Below are 20610 nucleotides of genomic sequence, written 5' to 3' on the forward strand. Positions count from 1 at the left end.
GCTGGGAGGGGGTCAGTGTGTATTTAGGGAGGGCTGGGAGGGGGTCAGTGTGTATGTAGGGATGGGCTGGGAGGGGGTCAGTGTGTATGTAGGGATGGGCTGGGAGGGGGTCAGTGTGTATGTAGGGAGGGCTGGGAGGGGGTCAGTGTGTATGTAGGGAGGGCTGGGAGGGGGTCAGTGTGTATGTAGGGATGGGCTGGGAGGGGGTCAGTGTGTATTTAGGGAGGGCTGGGAGGGGGTCAGTGTGTATGTAGGGAGGGCTGGGAGGGGGTCAGTGTGTATGTAGGGATGGGCTGGGAGGGGGTCAGTCCTCTGGTGTCTAGTTGGAGCAGCTCTCTATCTGATGAAGCAATAACCTTTTAGACAAACAAAGGTTGGCAGACGAAAGATGATTGTCCAGCTTTTGACAGGAAGTCATCAATGAGAGAGGCAGAGGCTCAAAGTAACCTGATGTTATCAGGTGGCAATTTCTCTGTCTCTCTTTTCCTCTCCTACTCTCTCTTTCTCTCTGCCTCACACAAACACACACACACACACACACAGCTGATTTATTTTTCTCCATTGAGCTGTGTGATTCCTCCCTGTCTGAGAGGAAAGATTAACAGAAGCTAGTCGTGACATCTGTCAGCACAACCAGCCTTTACCCTCTGTACAACCCAATCACACGTCACGTCGCAGACCAACAGATTAAGTGCATGAGTAATACCACCTAAAAGTACATTGGAATCAGAGTGGCCTTCAGATGGAAGGGGGTCAGTCTGATATTTGATGGTGCAGTGTTGGAATCAGTGGCCTTCGGATAATATTTGATGGTGCAGTGTTGGAATCAGTGGCCTTCGGATAATATTTGATGGTGCAGTGTTGGAATCAGTGGCCTTCGGATAATATTTGATGGTGCAGTGTTGGAATCAGTGGCCTTCGGATAATATTTGATGGTGCAGTGTTGGAATCAGTGGCCTTCGGATAATATTTGATGGTGCAGTGTTGGAATCAGTGGCCTTCGGATAATATTTGATGGTGCAGTGTTGGAATCAGTGGCCTTCGGATAATATTTGATGGTGCAGTGTTGGAATCAGTGGCCTTCGGATAATATTTGATGGTGCAGTGTTGGAATCAGTGGCCTTCGGATAATATTTGATGGTGCAGTGTTGGAATCAGTGGCTTTCGGATAATATTTGATGGTGCAGTGTTGGAATCAGTGGACTTCGGATGATATTTGATGGTGCAGTGTTGGAATCAGTGGCCTTCGGATAATATTTGATGGTGCAGTGTTGGAATCAGTGGCCTTCGGATGATATTTGACCAACCTTCTTTAGTTAAGCAGTTGTGCTCTGAGTAATACTCTCTGCATGTTCAGAGAACCAGTCTGTTATAGGACCTGAGATGAGTCCCAAATGGTGCCCTATTTCCTATATAGTGCACTACTTTTGACACGCCACGCTTCAACGATCAAACTCCTCTGTAGCTAATACAACAAACCCAGTCCTGGGCCTCAAAAGTAGTGCACTATATAGTGAATAGGTTGCCATTTGGGATGCACCCATAGTCACCCAGAGATGAGGCTTGGTGGCCACGATGACCCACTAACTGGCCCAGAGCCAGAGATGAGGCTGTCCCTTTAAGGCTTGGTGGCCACGATGACCCACTAACTGGCCCAGAGCCAGAGATGAGGCTGTCCCTTTAAGGCTTGGTGGCCATGATGACCCACTAACTGGCCCAGAGCCAGAGATGAGGCTGTCCCTTTAAGGCTTGGTGGCCATGATGACCCACTAACTGGCCCAGAGCCAGAGATGAGGCTGTCCCTTTAAGGCTTGGTGGCCACGATGACCCACTAACTGGCCCAGAGCCAGAGATGAGGCTGTCCCTTTAAGGCTTGGTGGCCATGATGACCCACTAACTGGCCCAGAGCCAGAGATGAGACTGTCCCTTTAAGGCTTGGTGGCCATGATGACCCACTAACTGGCCCAGAGCCAGAGATGAGGCTGTCCCTTTAAGGCTTGGTGGCCATGATGACCCACTAACTGGCCCAGAGCCAGAGATGAGGCTGGCCCTTTAAGGCTTGGTGGCCATGATGACCCACTAACTGGCCCAGAGCCAGAGATGAGATTGTCCCTTTAAGGCTTGGTGGCCATGATGACCCACTAACTGGCCCAGAGCCAGAGATGAGGCTGTCCCTTTAAGGCTTGGTGGCCATGATGACCCACTAACTGGCCCAGAGCCAGAGATGAGGCTGTCCCTTTAAGGCTTGGTGGCCACGATGACCCACTAACTGGCCCAGAGCCAGAGATGAGGCTGTCCCTTTAAGGCTTGGTGGCCACGATGACCCCCTAACTGGCCCAGAGCCAGAGATGAGGCTGTCCCTTTAAGGCTTGGTGGCCATGATGACCCACTAACTGGTCCAGAGCCAGAGATGAGGCTGTCCCTTTAAGGCTTGGTGGCCATGATGACCCACTAACTGGCCCAGAGCCAGAGATGAGGCTGTCCCCTTTAAGGCTTGGTGGCCACGATGACCCACTAACTGGCCCAGAGCCAGAGATGAGGCTGTCCCTTTAAGGCTTGGTGGCCATGATGACCCACTAACTGGCCCAGAGCCAGAGATGAGGCTGTCCCTTTAAGGCTTGGTGGCCACGATGACCCACTAACTGGCCCAGAGCCAGAGATGAGGCTGTCCCTTTAAGGCTTGGTGGCCATGATGACCCACTAACTGGCCCAGAGCCAGAGATGAGGCTGTCCCTTTAAGGCTTGGTGGCCATGATGACCCACTAACTGGCCCAGAGCCAGAGATGAGGCTGTCCCTTTAAGGCTTGTTGGCCATGATGACCCACTAACTGGCCCAGAGCCAGAGATGAGACTGTCCCTTTAAGGCTTGGTGGCCATGATGACCCACTAACTGGCCCAGAGCCAGAGATGAGGCTGTCCTTTAAGGCTTGGTGGCCACGATGACCCACTAACTGGCCCAGAGCCAGAGATGAGGCTGTCCCTTTAAGGCTTGGTGGCCATGATGACCCACTAACTGGCCCAGAGCCAGAGATGAGGCTGTCCCTTTAAGGCTTGGTGGCCACGATGACCCACTAACTGGCCCAGAGCCAGAGATGAGGCTGTCCCTTTAAGGCTTGGTGGCCATGATGACCCACTAACTGACCCAGAGCCAGAGATGAGGCTGTCCCTTTAAGGCTTGGTGGCCATGATGACTCACTAACTGGTTCAGAGCCAGAGATGAGGCTGTCCCTTTAAGGCTTGGTGGCCATGATGACCCACTAACTGGCCCAGAGCCAGAGATGAGGCTGTCCCTTTAAGGCTTGGTGGCCATGATGACCCACTAACTGGCCCAGAGCCAGAGATGAGGCTGTCCCTTTAAGGCTTGGTGGCCACGATGACCCACTAACTGGCCCAGAGCCAGAGATGAGGCTGTCCCTTTAAGGCTTGGTGGCCATGATGACCCACTAACTGTCCCAGAGCCAGAGATGAGGCTGTCCCTTTAAGGCTTGGTGGGCCATGATGACCCACTAACTGGCCCAGAGCCAGAGATGAGGCTGTCCCTTTAAGGCTTGGTGGCCACGATGACCCACTAACTGGCCCAGAGCCAGAGATGAGGCTGTCCCTTTAAGGCTTGGTGGCCATGATGACCCACTAACTGGCCCAGAGCCAGAGATGAGACTGTCCCTTTAAGGCTTGGTGGCCATGATGACCCACTAACTGGCCCAGAGCCAGAGATGAGGCTGTCCCTTTAAGGCTTGGTGGCCACGATGACCCACTAACTGGCCCAGAGCCAGAGATGAGGCTGTCCCTTTAAGGCTTGGTGGCCATGATGACCCACTAACTGGCCCAGAGCCAGAGATGAGACTGTCCCTTTAAGGCTTGGTGGCCATGATGACCCACTAACTGGCCCAGAGCCAGAGATGAGGCTGTCCCTTTAAGGCTTGGTGGCCATGATGACCCACTAACTGGCCCAGAGCCAGAGATGAGGCTGTCCCTTTAAGGCTTGGTGGCCACGATGACCCACTAACTGGCCCAGAGCCAGAGATGAGGCTGTCCCTTTAAGGCTTGGTGGCCACGATGACCCACTAACTGGCCCAGAGCCAGAGATGAGGCTGTCCCTTTAAGGCTTGGTGGCCATGATGACCCACTAACTGGCCCAGAGCCAGAGATGAGGCTGTCCCTTTAAGGCTTGGTGGCCATGATGACCCACTAACTGGCCCAGAGCCAGAGATGAGGCTGTCCCTTTAAGGCTTGGTGGTCACGATGACCCACTAACTGGCCCAGAGCCAGAGATGAGGCTGTCCCTTTAAGGCTTGGTGGCCATGATGACCCACTAACTGGCCCAGAGCCAGAGATGAGGCTGTCCCTTTAAGGCTTGGTGGCCACGATGACCCACTAACTGGCCCAGAGCCAGAGATGAGGCTGTCCCTTTAAGGCTTGGTGGCCATGATGACCCACTAACTGGCCCAGAGCCAGAGATGAGGCTGTCCCTTTAAGGCTTGGTGGCCACGATGACCCACTAACTGGCCCAGAGCCAGAGATGAGGCTGTCCCTTTCAGGCTTGGTGGCCATGATGACCCACTAACTGGCCCAGAGCCAGAGATGAGGCTGTCCCTTTAAGGCTTGGTGGCCATGATGACCCACTAACTGGCCCAGAGCCAGAGATGAGACTGTCCCTTTAAGGCTTGGTGGCCATGATGACCCACTAACTGGCCCAGAGCCAGAGATGAGGCTGTCCCTTTAAGGCTTGGTGGCCATGATGACCCACTAACTGGCCCAGAGCCAGAGATGAGGCTGTCCCTTTAAGGCTTGGTGGCCATGATGACCCACTAACTGGCCCAGAGCCAGAGATGAGGCTGTCCCTTTAAGGCTTGGTGGCCATGATGACCCACTCACTAACTGTAAGTCGCTCTGGATAAGAGCGTCTGCTAAATTACTAAAATGTAAATGTAACTGGCCCAGAGCCAGAGATGCATCTAACTCAACAGAGCTGCACTGGATCTCATCCCATTACTGTCTCACCATGTCACTGGAGACCGGAAGAGGAATGTAAGAGGCTTTTAACCAGGTTTAGAACTGTCCATCCTCTTCTCTCGTATTCACTGTTATTGTTCTCTGTTGGAGTGCTACAGAGTGGGAATCAGTAGAGTTTAGGGTGAATGCTCCTCAATGCTGTAGCTGAGTGGGCTCCAAGAAAGCAGGAATTGATTTTAAATGTAAAAATGGACCAACATGATTGTAGAAACCCCTTAGAGTTTCAGGACAGTGAGCTCCAACAGTATTGGGACGGTGACATTTTTTGTTTGTTTTGGTTGTATACTTGGCTCATCGCGCTCTAGCGACTCCTTGTGGCGGGCCGGGCGCCTGCAGGCTGACCAGTCGTCAGGTGAACGGCGTTTCCTCCGACACATTGGTGCGGCTGGCTTCCGGGTTAAGCGGGCAGGTGATAAGAAGCGCGGTTTGCCGGGTCATGTTTCGGAGGACGCATGACTCGACCTTCGCCTCTCCCGAGCCAGTTGGGGAGTTGCAGCGATGAGACAAGATCAACATTTGGGAGAAAAAGGGGGTAAAAAAATAAATAAAAAGTTAAATAATGTATTGTGTCATTTTGGAGTCACTTTTATTTTATTTATTCGCACCAAAGAAAATAAGTGACAGTAATAAAAAACTAATTATAAATAAGAATAGAATGGTAACATGATTACAGAGAATCCTGAATAATGATGAGTAAGAAAGGTAGATGCACAAATACACTATATATACACTAAATACACTATATATACACTAAATACACTATATATACACTAAATACACTATATATAGACTGCCTCTGGAACCAACGTCAGCACAAGAACTGTTCGTCAGAAGCTCCATGAAATGGGTTTCCATGGCCGAACATTCGCACACAAGCCTAAGTTCACCATGTGCAATGCCAAGCGTCGGCTGGAGTGGTGTAAAGCTCGCCGCCATTGGACTCTGGAGCAGTGGAAACGCGTTCTCTGGAATGATGAATCACGCCTCACCATCTGGCAGTCCAACGGAAGAATCTGGGTTTGGTGGATGCCAGGAGAACGCTACCTGCCCGAATGCATGATTTTGGAATGAGATGTTCAACGAGCAAGTGTCCACATACTTTTGGTCATGTAGTGATATATCATACCCCCAAGACATGCTAACACTCACCATTACAATAACAGGGGAGGTTAGTCTGGCTACTGGCAGCACCCCAACGCCTGGCGACTGGCAGCACCCCAACGCCTGGCGACTGGCAGCACCCCAACGCCTGGCGACTGGCAGCACCCCAACGCCTGGCTACTGGCAGCACCCAACGCCTGGCTACTGGCAGCACCCCAACGCCTGGCTACTGGCAGCACCCCAACGCCTGGCTACTGGCAGCACCCCAACGCCTGGCTACTGGCAGCACCCCAACGCCAGGCTACTGGCAGCACCCCAACGCCTGGCTACTGGCAGCACCCCAACGCCTGGCTACTGGCAGCACCCCAACGCCTGGCTACTGGCAGCACCCCAACGCCTGGCTACTGGCAGCACCCCAACGCCTGGCTACTGGCAGCACCCCAACGCCTGGCTACTGGCAGCACCCCAACGCCTGGCGACTGGCAGCACCCCAACGCCTGGCTACTGGCAGCACCCCCAACGCCTGGCTACTGGCAGCACCCCAACGCCTGGCGACTGGCAGCACCCCAACGCCTGGCTACTGGCAGCACCCCAACGCCTGGCTACTGGCAGCACCCCAACGCCTGGCGACTGGCAGCACCCCAACGCCTGGCTACTGGCAGCACCCCAACGCCTGGCTACTGGCAGCACCCCAACGCCTGGCGACTGGCAGCACCCCAACGCCTGACCAGCACCCCAAAGCCCCTGAGCATGATGGATTGACCAACCGCATACTGATCCCAGGGCAATGCAGCAGCCTCAAATGCCTTGGGTGCCATGGCTGCCGGGTCAGCTGCCTCTCACTCATGTTGTAGCCACCGGCCCGCTAGCCAGTTCTGCCGCCACCTAGACTCTGGGGGGTACGGTGGTCACCTAGACTCTGGGGGGTACGGTGGTCACCTAGACTCTGGGGGGTACGGTGGTCACCTAGACTCTGGGGGGTACGGTGGTCACCTGGACTCCAGGGGTTCCGGTGGTCACCTGGACTCCAGGGGTTCCGGTGGTCACCTGGACTCCAGGGGTTCCGGTGGTCATCTGGACTCCAGGGGTTCCGGTGGTCACCTGGACTCAGGGGTTCCGGTGGTCACCTGGACTCCAGGGGTTCCGGTGGTCACCTGGACTCCAGGGGTTCCGGTGGTCACCTGGACTCCAGGGGTTCCGGTGGTCACCTGGACTCCAGGGGTTCCGGTGGTCACCTGGACTCCAGGGGTTCCGGTGGTCACCTGGACTCCAGGGGTTCCGGTGGTCACCTGGACTCCAGGGGTTCCGGTGGTTACCTAGACTCCAGGGGGTTCCGGTGGTCACCTAGACTCCAGGGGTTCCGGTGGTCACCTAGACTCCAGGGGTTCCGGTGGTCACCTAGACTCCAGGGGTTCCGGTGGTCACCTAGACTCCAGGGGTTCCGGTGGTCACCTAGACTCCAGTGGTCTCCAGTGCCACAGCAGGTTCTCCAACCAGTGCTCCCTGACCGGTGTTGAGTGTGTCTTTTGACCACATGAACAATCCTGCCTCTGGACTCCCTGACCGGTGTTGAGTGTGTCTTTGACCATGTAAGTGGACATGGTTGTGTCTGTTTGGTGTGTGGTAATAAAGTGTGGATTGTATCTCTGTCTCCTGCTGGTCATTGTCAGTCCTCTTACCGGGACTCTGGGACAGTTGTACCTATATATTTAAACCGGCACCTCTATCGGAGACCACCACATGGTGGCGCTCTTTTTCAATGAAAATATTAGGAGGGCAAAGCATGCCTCCATATCTGAAGCATATAACTTTGTCTTTGTTAATGCCTAAAGCTTGAACAGTATGGTTAACCTTGTCAGGGTTTTAAATCTCATCTCTGTGTTTCAGTCCGTCTCATCTCTGTGTTTCAGTCTGTCTCATCTCTGTGTTTCAGTCCGTCTCATCTGTATTGAGTGTGTTTCAACAGCTGGTGCACAAAATCAAATACTAAGGAAGTCTCGAGGTTTTGCTCGCCTGAGGTAGAGTATTTAATGATAAGCTGTAGACCACACTATTTACCAAGAGAGTTTTCATCTATATTTTTCATAGCTGTCTATTTACCACCACAAACCAATGCTGGCATTAAGATTGCACTGAATGAGTTGTACAAGGCCATAAATCAACAGGAAAACGCTCATCCAGATGCAGCGCTCCTAGTGGCCGGGGACTTTAATGCAGGGAAACTTAAATCAGTTCTACCTAATTTCTACCAGCATGTTAAATGTGCAACCAGAGGAAAAAAAACTCTAGACCACCTTTACTCCACACACAGAGACGCATACAAAGCTCTCCTCACCCCTCCATTTGGCAAATCTGACCATAACTCTATCCTCCTGATTCCTGCTTATAAGCAAAAACTAAAGCAGGAAGCACCAGTGACTCGGTTAATAAAAAAGTGGTCAGATGACGCAGATGCTAAGCTACAGGACTGTTTTGCTAGCACAGACTGGAACATGTTCCGGGATACTTCAGACAGCATTGAGGAGTACACCACATCAGTCACTGGCTTCATCAATAAGTGCATCGATGATGTCATCCCCACAGTGACCGTAGACGCACATACCCCAACCAGAAGCCATGGATTACAGGAAACATCCGCACTGAGCTAAAGGGTAGAACTGCCGCTTTCAAGGAACGGGACTCTAACCCGGACGCTTATAAGAAATCCCGCTATGCCCTCCGACGAACCATCAAACAGGCAAAGAGTCAATACAGGACTAAGATTGAATCGTACTACACTGGCTCTGACGCTCGTCGGATGTGGCAGGGCTTGAAAACTATTACAGACTACAAAGGGAAGCACAGCCGCGAGCTGCCCAGTGACACAAGCCTACCAGACGAAGCTAAACCACTTCTATGCTCGCTTCGAGGCAAGCAACACTGAAGCATGCATGAGAGCACCAGCTGTTCCGGATGACTATGTGATCACGCTCTCCGTAGCCGATGTGAGTAAGACTTTTAAGCAGGTCAACATTCACAAGGCCGCAGGGCCAGACGGATTACCAGGACGCGTACTCCGAGCATGTGCTGACCAACTGGCAAGTGTCTTCACTGACATTTTCAACATGTCCCTGACTGAGTCTGTAATATAACATGTTTCAAGCAGACCACCATAGTCCCCGTGCCCAAGGACTCTAAGATAACCTGCCTAAATGACTACCGACCCGTAGCACTGACGTCTGTAGCCAGAAGTGCTTTGAAAGGCTGGTCATGGCTCACATCAACAGCATTATCCCAGAAACCCTAGACCCACTCCAATTTGCATACCGCCCCAACAGATCCACAGATGATGCAATCTCTATTGCACTCCACACTGCCCTTTCCCACCTGGACAAGAGGAACACCTACGTGAGAATGCTATTCATTGACTACAGCTCAGCATTCAACACCATAGTGCCCTCTAAGCTCATCACTAAGCTAAGGATCCTGGGACTAAACACCTCCCTCTGCAACTGGATCCTGGACTTCCTGACGGGGCCGCCCCCAGGTGGTAAGGGTAGGTAACAACACATCTGCCACACTGATTCTCAACACGGGGGCCTCAGGGGTGCGTGCTCAGTCCCCCTCCTGTACCTCTGTTCACCCCATGACTGCGTGGCCAGGCACCCGACTCCAACACCATCATTAAGTTTGCCGACGACACAACAGTGGTAGGCCTGATCACCGACAACGATGAGACAGCCTATAGGGGAGGAGGTCAGAGACCTGGCCGTGTGGTGCCAGGACAACAACCTCTCCCTCAACGTGACCAAGACAAAGGAGATGATTGTGGACTACAGGAAAAAAAAGAGGACTGAGCACGCCCCATTGTCATCGACGGGCTGTAGTGGAACAGGTTGAGAGCTTCAAGTTCCTTGGTGTCCACATCACCAACAAACTATCATGGTCCAAACACACCAAGACAGTCGTGAAGAGGGCACGACAAAGCCTTTTCCCCCTCAGGAGACTGAAAAGATTTGGCATGGGTCCTCAGATCCTCAAAAATTCTACAGCTGCACCATCGAGAGCATCCTGACTGGTTGCATCATCGCTCTGGTATGGCAACTGCTTGGCCTCCGACCGCAAGGCACCACAGAGAGTAGTGCATACGGCCCAGTACATCACTGGGGCCAAGCTTCCTGCCATCCAGGACCTCTATACAGGCGGTGTCAGAGGAAGGCCCTCAAAATTGTCAAAGACTTCATCCACCCTAGTCATAGACTGTTCTCTCTCTGCTACCGCACGGCAAGCTGGTACCGGAGTGCCAAGTCTAGGTCCAAAAGACTTCTCAACAGCTTCTACCCCCAAGCCATAAGATTCTGAACAGCTAATCATGGCTACCCGGACTATTTGCACTGCCCCCACCCCATCCTTTTTACGCTGCTGCTACTCTGTTAATTATTTATGCATAGTCACTTTAACTCTACCCACATGTACATATTACTTCAACTACCTCAACTAGCCGGTGCCCCGCACATTGACTCTGCACCGTACCCCCTGTATATAGCCTCCCTACTGTTATTTTATTTTACTTCGCTCTTTTTTTTCTCAACACTTTATTTGTTGTTGTTTTATTTTTACTTTTTTTGTTAAAAATAAATGCACTGTTGGTTAAGGGCTGTAAGTAAGCATTTCACTGTAATGTCTGCACCTGTTGTATTCGGCGCATGTGACCAATAACATTTGATTTGATTTGATTTGTTTCAGGTCAGCCCCTGGACTCCCGTCGTCTGAGCACCCTGGCCTGTCCCTGCCCCCCAGACGTTGACTCCCTCCTGGACAAAGTCATGGCCCAGGTCCGGCAGCGCTCCCGGGGTGCCCTGGCTCCGGTGGCCTGTGTTCAGGCACTGAGGGCGGCTGCCACCCTACCTTACACCCAGGGTATGGAGAAGGAGAGAGATCTGATGGCCACCCTGTTCAACAGCGGCCAGGCCCGAGCTCTGCAGTATGCCTTCTTCTCCCAGAGGGTGGTGGGGAAGTGGAGCCTGCCTAGTGGGGCGAACTGGAACAACAGCACCGGCAGGACCATCAGCAAAGCTGCTGTCATTGGTGAGAGGTGTAACCTCTATTTCACTGAAGTCTACTCTTAAATCCAGGTTTTCAAGACTAAAGGCTGGTTTATACTACGTCTGTCGACATGTCTGTAGACCGTTGTCGCAGTGACATCATGAACATTCTATTGTCGTCCGACATCAAACTTGTCGTTGTCGTTATGAAAAAAAGTATAACACAAAAAACGACAGTCTGCATGACATCAGCAACCTGGTGGTCCAAAATAGCAAAACTGGTGTATTTTCAATTTACTATATGTCAATCTAGCAAACCAGGCAACTAAAAGCAACTTTTGAAACAATCTTTTGGTTTGTTTCTAGCTTATTTCTAGCTTGTTGGCTAGCTAGCTTACGTTAAGTTAGCTGGCTAGCCAGTTCAAATAATGGCCATATCATTTACATTTACATTACATTTTAGTCATTTAGCAGACGCTCTTATCCAGAGCGACTTACAGTTAGTGAGTGCATACATAATTTTTTCATACTGGCCCCCCATGGGAATCGAACCCACAACCCTGGCGTTGCAAACACCATGCTCTATCAACTGAGCTACATCCCTGCCGGCCATTCCCTCCCCTACCCTGGACGACGCTGGGCCAATTGTGCGCCGCCCCATGGGTCTCCCGGTCGCGGCCGGCTACGACAGAGCCTGGATTCGAACCAGGATCTCTAGTACCGGTGGCATCATATAGCTGACAACATCTTAACTTTAGCTAATTTGTATTCGTTAGTACAGGAAAATAAACTCACAACAAGATCATTATTTACGAGTTAACGGTGAGCTAATTACAGAAAATATCTTACGGTTGTGAGTGTGACGAAATAAAAGCAGGGCATTCTACCAGAGAATTATAGATCTTGGACACTGTCTCGTTGGCCTAACGTTATATCTTAACGTTAAATCTTAACGTTAAATCTTAACGTTGTATCTCAACGTTATATCTTAACGTTATATCCTAGCGTTATATCCTAGCGTTATATCCTAGCGTTATATCCCAGTACCGTTTCTGGTAAACACACACTATATCAAATAAAATGACATTGGTGCCTTGTTTTGGAATATTTGTATTCTGTACAGGCGTTCTTCTTTTCACTGTCATTTAGGTTAGTATTGTGGAGTAACTACAATGTTGTTGATCCATCCTCAGTTTTCTCCTATCACAGCCATTCAACTGTAACTGTTTTAAAGTCACCATTGGTCTCATGGTGAAATCCCTGAGCAGTTTCCTTCCTCTCTGTCAACTGAGTTAGGAAGGACGCCTGTATCTTTGTAGTGACTGGGTGTATTGATACAACATCCAAAGAATAATTAATAACATCACCATGCTCAAAGGGATATTCAATGTCTGCTTTTTTTTTTTTTTTACCCATCTACCAATAGGTGTCATTATTTGCGAGTCATTGGAAAACCACCCATGTTTTTTGTGGTTGAATCTTTGTTTGAAATTCACTGCTCGACTGAGGGACCTTACAGATAATTGTATGTGTGGGGAACAGAGATGAGGTAGTCATTCAAAAATCATGCTAAACACTATTATTGCATAGAGTGAGTCCATGCAACTTATTATGTGACTTGTTAAGCAAATTTGTACTCCTGAACTTATTTAGGCTTGCCTTAACAAAGGGGTTGAATACTTATTGACTCAAGACATTTCAGCTTATTTTTTTAAATTAATTTGTAAACATTTCTAAAAACATAATTCCACTTTGACATTATGGGGTATTGTGTGTTGGCCAGTGACGACAAATCTCAATTTAATCAATTTTAAATTCAGGCTGGGGTGTGAATCCTTTCTGAAGACTCTGTATATCCTTGGTGTTGTCTGTCTGTTTGTCTCCAGGGCTGGGTACCATGGGGCGGGGCATCGTTGTGGCGCTGGCTCTGACGGGCATGTCTGTGGTTGCCGTGGAGACCCAAGAGAAGCAGCTAGCAGAGGCCAGTCAGGCTGTTCCGGCGTGCTGCAGAGAGGCGGGGCGACGAAGCCTGGCCACACCCCCAGGGGTTATCACCTTCAGCTCCAACCTGCAGGACGTTAGTGAGGTAGAACTCGTTTTATTTCTGTATTATATCATGTATTGTAATTATATAATGTATTTTAAGGTACCACAATAGTATATTGTGTTATCCTAGACACGTATTAAAATGTATGTACTGTCTGTATATGTTCAAATAAACTCAATCAATCATTCAGGTGGAGTTGGTGATCGAGGCGGTGTTTGAGAACATGGCCCTGAAGCTACAGGTGTTTAGGCATCTGGCCTCAGTGTGTGGACCTGGGACCCTGCTCTGCTCCAACACCTCTGGCCTGGACATGGACCAGCTAGCTGCGGTCACCAAGAGCCCTGCCCTGGTGGTGGGGATGCACTTCTTTGCTCCGGCCCACATCATGAAGCTGCTGGAGGTGGTGTGTGGTCCACGCTCGTCCCCGGAGGCGGTTGCCACGGCAATGCAGCTGGGCAAGAGGATGGGGAAAGTCAGTGTCGCCGTGGGCAACTGTCCGGGGTTTGTGGGTAACAGGATGTTGAAGCCGTACCTGGAACAGGCCAACTTCCTGTTGGAGGAAGGTGCCACGCCCCAGCAGGTGGACGAGGCTCTGGAGGAGTTTGGATTCCCCATGGGCGTGTTCCGGATGTCCGACCTATCAGGGCTGGACGTGGGCTGGAGGATCAGGAAGGAGGCGGGGCTTACAGGGCCAGGGGTGGAGCCATCCAGGACACGCCAGGGCCGACGGTACAGCCCGCTACCTGACCAGGTGTGTGAGGCAGGCCGGCTGGGCCAGAAGACAGGGAGGGGATGGTACCAGTATGATGGGCCTGGAGGCAGGGTGGCGAGGTCCGACCCCTGGGTACACATCTTCTTGGAGGCTTACAGGTAAATCTGTAATGATTTAAATCTGTATATCTGGAAAGTGCTGATGTAAAAAGGGCTTTATAAAATAAATGTAATTGACGAATGGATGGATGGCTTTACATTTACATTAACATTTTAGTCATTTAGCAGACTCTTATCCAGAGCGACTTACAGGAAGTATTAGGTTTAAGTGCCTTGCTCAAGGGTACATCAACACCTAGTCAGCTCAGGGATTCGAACCAGCGACCTTTCGGTTACTGACCCAACGATCTTAATTGCTAGGCTACCTGCCAGGTTGGTCGGTATGGGGGTTACCTGCCAGGTTGGTCGGTATGGGGGTTACCTGCCAGGTTGGTCGGTATGGGGGTTACCTGCCAGGTTGGTCGGTATGGGGGTTACCTGCCAGGTTGGTCGGTATGGGTGGATGGGTTGTTGGGAGGGTGGTTGGGTGGACTGATTGATTAATTGACCGATCTATCAATCGATTGATACAGGGCGCAGCACGGCCTGGTGGCCCGGAGCATCGCCCCAGAGGAGATCCTAGAACGCTGTCTCTACGCTCTGATCAATGAAGGCTTCAACATCCTGCAGGAAGCCATGGCCGCCGGGCCGGAACACATCGACGCTATCTATGTGTTTGGGTACGGCTGGCCCCGGCACCGCGGGGGACCGATGTTCCATGCAGGTCAGGTGGGATTGGGCAGGGTCCTGGAGAGGCTAGAGCACCACCACCACAACCACCCTGACGTGCCCCATCTGGAGCCGAGCACGCTGCTACGGAGGCTGGTCGCAGGGGGGAGTCCTCCGGTCCAGAAGTGGAGAGAGTTCATCAACAAAGATAGAGTACACAGTCAGCTCTGAGATGCCCAAGTCACACCTGTCAATGCATCCCTGTCAAGTCACACCTGTCAATGCATCCCTGTCAAGTCACACCTGTCAATGCATCCCTGTCAAGTCACACCTGTCAATGCAAACCTGTGATAAAATAATAAAGAAAGTCACCCTAGAGACGCCCAATGATTTATTGGGTATCATCAACATTTCGGCCCGCAGTGCCTTCCCCACCATCAGCATGTGTGCAAAGTGTCTTAAGAAATGTAATAAATACATTTTTTATAATACATTTTCTCATGCTTTCAAAATAATACCCACTGACACTTTTATGCAGGGTTGGTTTTGTGTTCTGTTTAAATGAGGTAAGTTGGCTTAATATTTGAATAGATTTAGCTGAACAGAGAATTGGGGATTCAAATAACATTTCACTCTGTAGGTCTGGCAAGTCTTTCTCACTCATAACTTAATAGTGTTTTCCACACGTCAGTAGGGATAGCCTTTGACTGTTGGCATTTCATTCACCCTCCTGTCAAAATTAATTAACCAGACATTATTCTCTCTTTACCGGGGTGGAGAGAGGTCCAGACGGAATCAGCAACCAGGCCTGTGTCTGTTACCAGGGTATCACCAGCCTGATCGCTGCGCTCACCATTCTATTAACCAGCCTGATCGCTGTGCTCACCATTCTATTAATCAGCCTGATCGCTGCGCTCACCATTCTATTAACCAGCCTGATCGCTGCGCTCACCATTCTATTAACCAGCCTGATCGCTGCGTTCACCATTCTATTAATCAGCCTGATCGCTGCGCTCACCATTCTATTAACCAGCCTGATCGCTGCGTTCACCATTCTATTAACCAGCCTGATCGCTGCGTTCACCATTCTATTAACCAGCCTGATCGCTGCGTTCACCATTCTATTAACCAGCCTGATCGCTGCGTTCACCATTCTATTAACCAGCCTGATCGCTGCATTCATCATTCTATTAACCAGCCTGATTGCTGCCTTCATTCTACACTATATATACAATAGTATGTGGACACCCCTTCAAATTAGTGGATTTTGCTATTTCAGCCACACCAGTTGCTGACAGGTGTATAAAATTGAGCACACAGCCATGCAATCTCCATAGACAAATATTGGCAGTAGAATGGCCTTACTGAAGAGCTCAGTGACTTTCAACATGGCACCGTCATAGGATGCCACCTTTCCAATAAGTCAGTTCGTCACCTTTCTGCCCTGCTAGAGCTGCCCCGGTCAACTGTAAGTGCTGTTATTGTGAAGTGGAAACGTCTAGGAGCAACAACGGCTCAGCCTCGAAGTGGTCACAGAAAAGCTCAGCCACACAAGCTCACAGAACAGGACCGCTGTTGCAACACTCACTACCGAGTTCCAAACTGCCTCTGGAAGCAACGTCAGCACAATAACTGTTGGAAATGGGTTTCCATGGCCGAACATCCGCACACAAGCCTAAGATCACAATGCGCAATGCCAAGCGTCAGCTCGAGTGGTGTAAAGATCGCCGCCATTGGACTCTGGAGCAGTGGAAACTTGTTCTCTGAATCACGCTTCACCATCTGGCAGTCCGACGGACAAATCTAGGTTTGGCGAATGCCAGGAGAATGCTATCTGCCCCAATGCATAGTGCCAACTGTAAAGTTTGGTGGAGGAGGAATAATGGTCTGGGGCTGTTTTTCATGGTTCGGGCTAGGCCCCTTAGTTCCAGTGAAAGGACATCTTAATGCTACAGCATACAATGACATTCTAGACAATTCTGTGCTTCCAACTTTGTGGCGTCAGTTTGGGGAAGGCCCTTTCCTGTTTCAGCATGATAAAGCCACCATGCACAAAGCGAGGTCCATACAAAAATGGTTTGTCGAGATCGGTGTGGAAGAACTTGACTGACCTGCACAGAGCCCTGACCTCAACCCCATCAAACACCTTTGGGATGAATTGGAAAGCCGACTGGGAGCCAGGCCTAATCGCCAACATCAAAGGCGGAGGTGTTTGATGAGGTGCAAAGGCGGAGGTGTTGCTAACATTTACGATAGCAAATTTCAATTTACAAAAAAAAAAATGGCGTTTTCATCTTTTGAGCTTCTAGTCATGAAATCTATGCAGCCTACTCAATCACTTTTTATAGCTACTGTTTACAGGCCTCCTGGGCCATATACAGCGTTCCTCTCTGAGTTTCCTGAATTCCTATCAGACCTTGTAGTCATAGCAGATCATATTCTAATTTTTGGTGATTTTAATATTCACATGGAGAAGTCCACAGACCCACTCCAAAAGTCTTTCGGAGCCATTATCGACTCAGTGGGTTTTTGTCCAACATGTCTCTGGACCTACTCACTGCCACAGTCATACTCTGGACCTAGTTTTGTCCCATGGAATAAATGTTGTAGATCTTAATGTTTTTCCACAAAATCCTGGACTATCGGACCACCATTTTATTACATTTGCAATCGCAACAAATAATCTGCTCAGACCCCAACCAAGGAGCATCAAAAGTCGTGCTATAAATTCTCAAACAACACAAAAATTCATTGATGCCCTTCCAGACTCCTTCTGCCTACCCAAGGACGTCAGAGGACAAAAATCAGTTAACCACTTAACTGAGGAACTCAATTTAACCTTGCGCAATACCCTAGATGCAGTTGCACCCCTAAAAACGAAAAACATTTGTCATAAGAAACTAGCTCCCTGGTATACAGAAAATACCCGAGCTTTGAAGCAAGCTTCCAGGAAATTGGAACGGAAATGGCGCCACACCAAACTGGAAGTCTTCCGACTAGCTTGGAAAGACAGTACCGTGCAGTACCGAAGAGCCCTCACTGCTGCTCGATCATCCTACTTTTCCAACTTAATTGAGGAAAATAAGAACAATCCAAAATTTCTTTTTGATACTGTTGCAAAGCTAACTAAAAAGCAGCATTCCCCAAGAGAGGATGGCTTTCACTTCAGCAGTGATAAATTCATGAACTTCTTTGAGGAAAAGATCATGACCATTAGAAAGCAAATTAACGGACTCCTCTTTGAATCTGCGTATTCCTCCAGGGCTTAGCTGTCCTGGATCTGCACAGCTTTTGCGAGGGCCTGGGATCGGGAGAGACACTTAAGTGTTTTAGTACTATATCTCTTGACACAATGATGAAAATAATCATGGCCTCTAAACCTTCAAGCTGCATACTGGATCCTATTCCTACTAAACTGCTGAAGGAGCTGCTTCCTGTGCTTGGCCCTCCTATGTTGAACATAATAAACAGCTCTCTATCCACCGGATGTGTACCAAACTCACTAAAAGTGGCAGTGATAAAGCCTCTCTTGAAAAAAGCCAAACCTTGACCCGGAAAATATAAAAAACTATCGGCCTATATCGAATCTTCCATTCCTCTCAAAAATTTTAGAAAAAGCTGTTGCGCAGCAACTCACTGCCTTTCTGAAGACAAACAATGTATACGAAATGCTTCAGTCTGGTTTTAGACCCCCATCATAGCACTGAGACTGCACTTGTGAAGGTGGTAAATGACCTTTTAATGGCGTCAGACCGAGGCTCTGCATCTGTCCTCGTGCTACTAGACCTTAGTGCTGCCTTTGACACCATCGATCACCACATTCTTTTGGAGAGACTGGAAACCCAAATTGGTCTACACGGACAAGTTCTGGCCTGGTTTAGATCCTACCTGTCGGAAAGATATCAGTTTGTCTCTGTGAATGGTCTGTCCTCCGACAAATCAACTGTACATTTCGGTGTTCCTCAAGGTTCCGTTTTAGGACCACTATTGTTTTCACTATATATTTTACCTCTTGGGGATGTTATTCGAAAACATAATGTTAACTTTCACTGCTATGCGGATGACACACAGCTGTACATTTCAATGAAACATGGTGAAGCCCCAAAATTGCCCTCGCTAGAAGCCTGTGTTTCAGACATAAGGAAGTGGATGGCTGAAAACTTTTTACTTTTAAACTCGGACAAAACAGAGATGCTTGTTCTAGGTCCCAAGAAACAAAGAGATCTTCTGTTAAATCCTGACAATTCATCTAGATGGTTGTAAAGTCGTCTCAAATAAAACTGTGAAGGACCTCGGTGTTACTCTTGACCCTGATCTCTCTTTTGACGAACATATCAAGACTGTTTCAAGGACAGCTTTTTTCCATCTACGTAACATTGCAAAAATCAGAAATTTTCTGTCCAAAATGATGCAGAAAAATTAATCCATGCATTTGTTACTTCTAGGTTAGACTACTGCAATGCTCTATTTTCCGGCTACCGGATAAAGCACTAAATAAACTTCAGTTAGTGCTAAATACGGCTGCTAGAATCCTGACTAGAACCAAGAAATTTGATCATATTACTCCAGTGCTAGCTTCCCTACACTGGCTTCCTGTTAAGGCAAGGGCTGATTTCAAGGTTTTACTGTTAACCCATAAAGCGTTACATGGGCTTGCTCCTACCTATCTTTCCGAGTTGGTCCTGCCGTACATACCAATACGTACGCTACGGTCACAAGACGCAGGCCTCCTAATTGTCCCTAGAATTTCTAAGCAAACAGCGGGAGGCAGGGCTTTCTCCTATAGATCTCCATTTTTATGGAACAGTCTGCCTACCCATGTGAGAGACGCAGACTCGGTCTCAACCTTTAAGTCTTTACTGAAGACTTATCTCTTCAGTAGGTCATATGATTGAGTGTAGTCTGGCCCAGGAGTGTGAAGGTGAACGGAAAGGCTGGAGCAACGAACAGCCCTTGCTGTCTCTGCCGGGCCGGTTCCCCTCTCCACTGGGGTTCTCTGCCTCTAACCCTGTTGCAGGGGCTGAGTCACTGGCTTGCTGGTGCTCTTTCATGCCGTCCCTGGGAGGGGTGCGTCACTTGAGTGGGGTTGAGTTACTGACGTGATCTTCCTGTCTGGGTTGGCGCCCCCCCTTGGTTTGTGCTGTGGTGGAGACCTCTGTGGGCTATACTCGGCCTTGTCTCAGGATTGTAAGTTGGTGGTTGGGGATATCCCTCTAGTGGTGCGGGGGCTGTGCTTTGGCGGAGTGGGTGGGGTTATATCCTTCCTGTTTGGCCCTGTCCGGGGTTTCTTCGGATGGGGCCACAGTGTCTCCGGACCGCTCCTGTCTCAGCCTCCAGTATTTATGCTGCAGTAGTTTATGTGTCGGGGGGCTGGGGTTAGTTGGTTATACCTGGAGTACTTCTCCTGTCTTATCCAGTGTCCTGTGTGAATTTAAGTATGCTCTCTCTAATTCTCTCGTTCTCTCTTTCTCTCTGAGAACCTGAGCCCTAGGACCATACGTCAGGACTACCGGGCATGATGACACCTTGCTGTCCCCAGTCCGCCTGGCCTTGCTGCTATTCCAGTTTCAACTGTTCTGCCTGCGGTTATGGAACCCCTACCTGTCCCAGACCTGCTGTTTTCAACTCTTAATGATCGGCTATGAAAAGCCAACTGAGATTTATTCCTGATTATTATTTGACCATGCTTGTCACTTATGAACATTTTTGAACATCTTGGCATGGTTCTGTTATAATCTCCACCCGGCACAGCCAGAAGAGGACTGGCCACCTCATAGCCTGGTTCCTCTCTAGGTTTCTTCCTAGGCTTTCGCCTTTCTAGGGAGTTTTTCCTAGCCACCGTGCTTCTACACCTGCATTACTAGCTGTTTGGGGTTTTAGGCTGGGTTTCTGTACAGCACTTCGAGATATTAGCTGATGTAAGAAGGGCTATATAAAATAAAATTG

General features: G+C 49.7%; 1 protein-coding gene across 2 annotated transcripts in view; it reads left to right on the plus strand.

Moving 5' to 3' along the window:
- Positions 1-15155, plus strand: part of ehhadh (enoyl-CoA, hydratase/3-hydroxyacyl CoA dehydrogenase) — a 29435-nt gene extending 14280 nt beyond the window's left edge. For both annotated transcript variants that reach the window (XM_041868567.2, XM_041868568.2), the window contains 4 exons: positions 10840-11181; positions 13025-13224; positions 13376-14055; positions 14529-15155. In XM_041868567.2, the coding sequence (XP_041724501.2) occupies positions 10840-11181; positions 13025-13224; positions 13376-14055; positions 14529-14895 (1589 nt within the window). In that variant the 3' untranslated portion in view covers positions 14896-15155. The remainder of the gene's footprint in view (positions 1-10839; positions 11182-13024; positions 13225-13375; positions 14056-14528) is intronic.
- Positions 15156-20610: the final 5455 nt, after the last annotated feature.

This window comes from Coregonus clupeaformis, chromosome 40 (assembly GCF_020615455.1).
Source record: "Coregonus clupeaformis isolate EN_2021a chromosome 40, ASM2061545v1, whole genome shotgun sequence".
Taxonomy (NCBI): Eukaryota; Metazoa; Chordata; class Actinopteri; order Salmoniformes; family Salmonidae; genus Coregonus; species Coregonus clupeaformis.